Source organism: Belonocnema kinseyi, chromosome 6 (assembly GCF_010883055.1).
Source record: "Belonocnema kinseyi isolate 2016_QV_RU_SX_M_011 chromosome 6, B_treatae_v1, whole genome shotgun sequence".
NCBI classification, from domain to species: domain Eukaryota; kingdom Metazoa; phylum Arthropoda; class Insecta; order Hymenoptera; family Cynipidae; genus Belonocnema; species Belonocnema kinseyi.
Window position 1 is genome coordinate 3,533,613 of NC_046662.1, and position 7,365 is coordinate 3,540,977.

Sequence of the window (7,365 nt, forward strand, 5' to 3'; positions counted from 1 at the left end):
CCAAATAGTTAAATTTTAAACTAACATAAATGTGAATTTTTAATCAAATGGTCAAATTTTTAATAAAAAAAATTAATTTCAATTAAACAGTTGAATTTTTAAGCAAAAAAGACGAATTTTTAACAAAAAAGATGATTTTAAAAGAAGATGAATTTTCAACGAAAACAGATAAGTTTTCGAACGAAAGGCGAATTTAAAAAAAAGGGTTGAATTTTCAAGTTGAAAAATTTTGAACACAGTTGCCTGTTAAACGTGAAAATATAAATTTTAAATCAAATCGTTAAACTAAAAAAAATGTTCACCCAACAAGTGTATTTGTAAACAAATAATTAAATTTTCTAAGTATAAAGTTGAATTTTCAACAAAAAATATAATTTTCAATGAAGAAAGATGAGTTTTAAATCACAAAAGATTACTTTTTCACAAAAAAAGATTAATTTTCAATCCATTAGGATGATTTTCTATTTTAAAAAAATGAATGTTCTACGAAACATTTGAATTTCTAAACAGAAAAAGATTACTTGTGAACAGAATATTTGAATTTTAACCAAATGGTCACATTTTTAATAAGCGAAGTTTAAACTTCAACCAAATAGTTGAATTTTCAAGCAAAAAAGACGAATTTGTTGTTAAATTTTCATAAAAAAAGATTATTTTTAACGAAGAAAGATGAATTTTTAACCAAATAGTTGAATTTTAAATCAAATCGTTTAACTAAAAAACAAATATTGACACAACAAGTGTATTTTCAATCTACAAAGGTGAATTTTCTAACAAATAGTCAAATTTTTAATAAAAATAGGTTAAATTTTAAATCGCAAAAGATTACTTTTTCACGATAAAAGATTAATTTTCGATTTTCTATACAAAAAGCCGGATATTTAACAAAAAAGTAGAATTTCTGATGAAAAAAATTCCTTATGAATAAAATAATTAAGTTTTTAACCAAATGTTTGAATATTTATTTTAAAAAATTCACCTCCAACCAATTAGTAAAATTTTCAAGCCAAAAAGGCACATTTTTTAAAATACGGTTCAATTTTTAACAAACAAAAAATATATAATTTTAAGCAAAGAAATAATTTGAAGCCAAATACTTAAATTTTTAAACCAAAAAAGATTACTTTTCTATCATAAAATAGGGATATAGAATCCAAAAGGATGAATTTTCATTCGAAAATGGCAAATTCTGAACAAAATCGTTACATTTTCAACCAAAGATGATACGAAGTGATGGAATCTTTCACAAAAAGAATAAATTTCCATGCTAAAAGATAATTTTCCTAGAAGATAGTTGAATTTTCAACAAAAAAATAAGTTTTCTAACAAAAAGCATACATTTTCAATAAAAAAAAGATGACGTTTTCAACATGAAAAATTAATTTTCAATCCATAAGCTACAATTTTCAACTTGTAGATTATTTTCAACCAATAAAGATACAGTTTTAAGCAAACAGCTGAATTGAGAAAAATCATGTATAAACAAACAATTGTTTCAATCAAAAGAAACCCATTTTCAACAAAACCGATGCAGATTTAACAAAATGGTTGAATTTTCACTCCTAAAAGTCAAAATTTTCAGAAAAGAATTAAATTTTGAATAAAAAAATTCATTTTCAACTAAGAAAGATTAAATTGAAACGAAAAAAGATTACTTTCCCAACCATAAAAGACGAAATTTCAATCTAAAAAGGCAAATTATTAACAAAACAGTTAAATTTAAGACAACAAAATAATGGATTTTCAAAAAAGCAATTAAATTTTAAAAAAGATTTCTGTCAAGGCTTACAATTTGAAAAAATTAAAAATTTGAACACGGATTCACGAAATTACTCAATTTCAAACGCTCTTAATTGATAATTGTCAAAGTCTCAAACTTTAAAAAGAAATTTTTTTAATTAAAATGCTACAATATTTTCTAGTATTAAAATTAAATTTAAAAAAAAATTTGAACAAAGTGTAGCAAACTTCTAAAAACAGAAAAAGGCGATTTGTCCCATTTTTCTTCAAAAAGATGATTTTTTCCCCCAAATTTGCATATTTTTCCCGATTCTTGGTATTTAGATTTTAGTTAAATAAATAAAAAATATATATTATTATCGACTTACAAGAGCTGTTGCCCAATCTCGAGTACTAGCGACATCTGCAACTGATCCTGATCCAGAAATTGGAAGCCTTTCGATCCGATAAGTTCCTTTTTCGATTAAATCCAAGACCCGCGTTAATCTGCAAAAATCTCATATTAATTTTTATCAAATTTTATCTAATTAATATTTATAGAATAGGGATCAATTGATTGCTGTCCATCTTTGATTTTTTTAATATAAAAATGATTTTTAATTTTTCGGAATAAATATTATTCAGATTTTATTTTAAAAAGTTAATTTTAAGCTTCGAAGTTTTTAAAATATGTCGAAAAAGAATCTGAAAGATTTTAAAACAATTTTTTCGGATTGTTATTTCGAGATTCATGGTTAAATTTCCAATGATTTGTTTGTTTTGAAAAAGGAATTCCAAAAGAAAATTAATTAAGAATTACAAAACTACAAAAAAAAATTCTATTATGCTTAATAAATATTTCAAAGTATTCAAACAATTCAAAGTTAATTTTAAACTTGTGAAAAACTTAATTTTTTGTGATGCAGACTGTTCAAGATTTTGAAAAAGGAAGCTGAATTAAAATTATGAAAGGTTTCAACCAAATGACAAAATTTTGTTTAGATTCCCAGAAAAATATTAAATGATTTTTTATTTAAAAAAATTAATTTAAGATAAATTTTTTTGTCTTTCAAAAATGTTAACAACAATTTTAAAGGGCATTTCGAAAGTTTAGATATCTTAGAAAGATTCAAAAAAATAATTGTTAATTTTAAAATTATAAACATTTTGAAAAAAATGTAGATTTTTTACAATTTTGTAAAAAAAAAAGAAGCTTTTTATGAATTTTGAAAGGTTTTAGGCCATTTTTTTTTATTTTTCAGAATTAAAGAAAATTGTAGTTTAAAAAAATTAACTAAAATTATAAATTTAATTAATTTTAATGAGTTTATTTCAAAATTTGCTGTTCGTTATAACTATTGTCATGAAATTTAGCTTAAGATTTAAGATGAAAAGAGAATTTTGATTATATTTGTTTTCAAATGAAACATGAACTAAAGTTATTTTAAGCTAAAAAATAAACATTTTTAAAAATGATTTATAAAACCGAGGAAAATATTTTATTCTTAATTATCACTAGCTTTTGAAAAAAACTCGAGTTGAACTTTTCAAATAAATATTTCAAAATTTTCAATGTTTGTTTAACAATAGTTTTTAGGCTTTGATGTTTTTCTCTCTCGATTTAGGTCAAATTTGCAAATATTATTTAATCCTAATGCTTCAGGGCTTATCTTATTCCTTAAAATATTCTCTGAAAATCTCATTGGTACGTTTTTTAAAAAAACTTTTATTTATTGATTAAACAATTTAAGGTTATGTTAAGATTTTTCACCGGAATTTAATTTAATTAAATATTAAATATTAGGTTTAAAAGAAGATTTGCGACCCGAAACAATTTTTTGTCATTTTATATTAGCTTTTTTTGTCGAAAAATCGGTTATTATAAGCAAAAGTCATATATATTTTGAATATTTTAACAATTTTCGATTATATTAATGTTTTTCGTGGAAATTTGGTTTTTTTTAATAAAAAAATTATATTTTAAAGAATATTCACAACGTTTTAACAATTCTAAGTTATGTTGGTATTCTCGCCGAAAAAATGGAAATATATTTCAAAGAGGATCTATAATTTTTAACAATTTAAGGCTATGTTAACATTTTTTAGCGCAAATCGGTTACTTTAAACAAAAAATAGTAGATTTAAAATATAATTTAAAAATTATGTTATGTCATTGTTTTTCGTCCAAAATTGGTTATTTTAAAGAAAAATAATTTCATTAAAAAAATCTGACTAACAATTTTGAAACAATTAAGGTTATGTTAACATCTTTCTCTAGACATCGGTTATTTTAAACAAAATAAGACATTAGGTTTAAAAGAAGATTTACAATCTTAAACAATTTTTGTTATGTTGTGTTCGTGTTTTTTGTCAAAAATCGGGTGATATAAACAAAAATCCATTGCTTACAGAATTAAACTTACAATTTTATTTCGTACAACTTTAGGTTATTTTAGTGTTTGTCTTCGTTAATTGATATTTTAAAATAAAAATCTTTATAATTTGAAGAAATTGGTCTTTTTAAACAAATAAAATTATTCTTAGAAGATTTAAAGTTATGCTATGTTAGTTTTTTTCATCAAAAACTGCTTATATTATACAAAAATCATTTGACTCAAATAATGTTACTTAGAATTTCAACAAATTTAGGTTATGTTGGTGCTTTTCTTGGGATTTTTTTAAACAGAGAATTCTGTACATAAAATTATTCAATGTCATGAATAATTAAATAAGGCCATTCATTTTTAACCAAAAAATAGAATTTGGAAAAAAAAAGACATGAATTTTCAGTAAAAATCGTTAATTTTTTAACAAAATAGATACATTTTCCAATAAAAAAATTACTTTTCATAGAAATTTTTGAATTTTTTATCAATGATTAAACGATTAATCAAATAAGAGTATAATAAATATTTAAATAACAATTTAAATAAATATAATAAAAGACTTTTCAACAAAGAAAAATGTACTTTTACTGAGAAAAACGAATTTCCAACAAAATAGTTGAATTTTCAGCCAAAATTAGGTACATTTTTAAGTAAAATATTTAGATTTTCAACAAAATACATGAATCTTCAACTAAAAAATTCAATTTTTAACCAAATAGATCCAATTTTAGATAAAAAAAGGTTACAATTCAAGGGACTTGTTGATTTTATAATTAATTAAATTTTTAACCAAAAAGATCGTTTCTAAACCAAAAATATAATAATAAAATTTTCAGCGAAGGATAATGCACACGCAACAAAATACAAAGTTTCAACAAAATAGATGAGTTCTCAACTAAAACCAGAACATTTTTAATCAAAATATTTTAATTTTCAACAAAATACATCAATTTTGAACTAAAAAAGTTCAATTTTTATCAAAAAGAGATGAAATTTTAAATAAAAAGGATTACTTTTCAAGGAAATTGTAGAATTTTCAATAAATTAATTAAATTTGTAACCAAAAATATAATAATAAGCTTTTCAACAAAGAAGAATTAACGTCCGACAAAATGAAGTGAATTTTCGAAAAAATGGTTTAAATAAAAATAATTACACTAGAAGGAAATTAAATAAGAATTAATTTTCAACTAGAATAAAATGAATTTTCAACAAAATAGTTACACTTTTAATGGAGGAAATAAATTTTTTATTAAAATAATGAACTTGCAACCAAACAAAAAAAAATCTTAACAAAATAGTTAATTATCAAACGAAAAAGATGAATTTTCAAGTAAAAATATCATTTTTCCCTCAAAAAGACCAATTTTTAACAAAATACATGAGTTTTCGACCAAATATTTGAAATTTTTAGTTAAAGAAATTGATTTATAAAAAAAAACACGAATTTTCAATGAAATATTGGAATTTTAAAACAAAAAATATTAATTTTTAACAAAAAAGTTAATTTTGAACCCCATGGGTGAATTTTTACCAAAATAGTTTAAATTTCAACCCAAAAAGAGACTAATTTTCAATAATTTTCAACTTGAAAAGATGAATTTTCAAACAAAAAGATTATTTTTCCATATAAAAAGATAAATTTTAAACAAAATACCTGGATTTTCAACCAAATAGTTGAAGTTTTAAATAAAAATATAAATTTTCAATTAAAAATGGAATATAGATCAATTTTTAAAGAAGGATATTGATTTTAAACCGAAAAAAACAAAACGAATTTTCAATAAGAGATTTGAATTTTAGTAAAAAAATATGAATTTTTAACAAAATATTTCAACTTTCAACAAATTAGTTAAATTCTCAATCAACAATATTGATTGTTGATGCAAAATTTTAAATTTGAATTGAAAAAAAAAATTGTATACAAAATACATAAATTTTTAACTAAATAGTATAACTGTTAACCATAAACATTAATTTTCTACCAAAAAAGCGAATTTTCAATAAAAATCCTAAATTTTCAACCAAATAGTTAAATTTTTAACTAAGAAAGATAAGATTTCAACCAAAAATGTAATAATTGATTTTTCAGTAAAAAAATCAATCTTCAACGACGAAGATTAATTTCCTGTGAAAAAATCCTAGCACCTACTAAAAAATAAATAACAAATATCGTTAAATTTTTACCAAATTAGTTGAATTTTCAACAAAAAATATGAATTTAAAAAAAGGTTAATTTCGCACCCAAAATAGTTGAATTTTCAACCCAAAAAGATGATTTTTCAAGCCTAAAGATTTTTCCTGTAAAAAAAGACAATTTTTAACAAAATACATTAATTTTCCATCAAATAGTTGAATTTTTAGTCAGAGAAATTGAATTTAAACAAACAAAAAAACACGAATTTTCAGTGAGATATGAATCTTAAACCAAATAAACATTAATTTTGAACAAAGAAGTTAATTATCAACCCAAAAAGATGAATTTTCAAACAAAAAGATCATTTTCCTATAAAATTTTGTTTTAAACAAAATACATGAGTTTGCAACCAAATGGTTCAATTTTTTAGTTAAAAAAAATTGATTTAAAAAATACACGAATTTTTGATTAAAAAATTGGAATTTTAAATGAAAAAATATTAATTTTAACAAAAAAGTGCATTTTGAACCCCATGTGTGAATTTCTACCAAAGTAGTTGAACTTTCAACCCAAAAAGAGAAGTTTTTAACAAAAAATGGAATTTTCAACAAAAAAATATGAATTTGAAATTAAAGTTAATTTTTGTACCCAAAATAGTTGAATTTTCAACTCAAAAAGATGATCTTTCAAGCAAAAAGTTTATTTTTCTATCAAGGAATACAAATTAAAAATAGACGAATTTACAATAAAAAATTGGAATTTTAAGCCAAAAAATATTAACTTTGAACAAAAAAGTTTATTTGAGCCCAAAAAGACGAGTTTTCCACCAAAAATATTTTTTTCTGTCAAAAAAGACAAATTTATAAAAAATACATTAATTTTCTATCAAATAGTTGAATTTTTAGCAAAAGAAATTGATTTTAAACAAACAAAAAACACGAATTTTCAATAAAATATTGGAATTTTAAAACAAAAAATTTTTATTTTTAACAAAAAAGTTAATTTTGAACCCTATCGGTAAATTTTTCCAAAATATAGTTGAAATTTGAAATTAAAGAGGAGTTTTTAACAAAAAATGGAATTTTCAACAAAAAAATATGAATTTGAAATTAAAGTTAATTT

General features: G+C 21.4%; 1 protein-coding gene across 2 annotated transcripts in view; it reads right to left on the reverse strand.

Annotated features, from left to right (window-relative positions):
• The window catches only part of LOC117175181 (aladin-like), a 39,468-nt gene that overhangs the window by 22,450 nt on the left and 9,653 nt on the right, over positions 1 to 7,365 (reverse strand). For both annotated transcript variants that reach the window (XM_033364805.1, XM_033364804.1), the window contains exon 3: positions 2,109 to 2,226. In XM_033364805.1, coding sequence (XP_033220696.1) covers positions 2,109 to 2,226 — 118 coding nt within the window. The remainder of the gene's footprint in view (positions 1 to 2,108; positions 2,227 to 7,365) is intronic.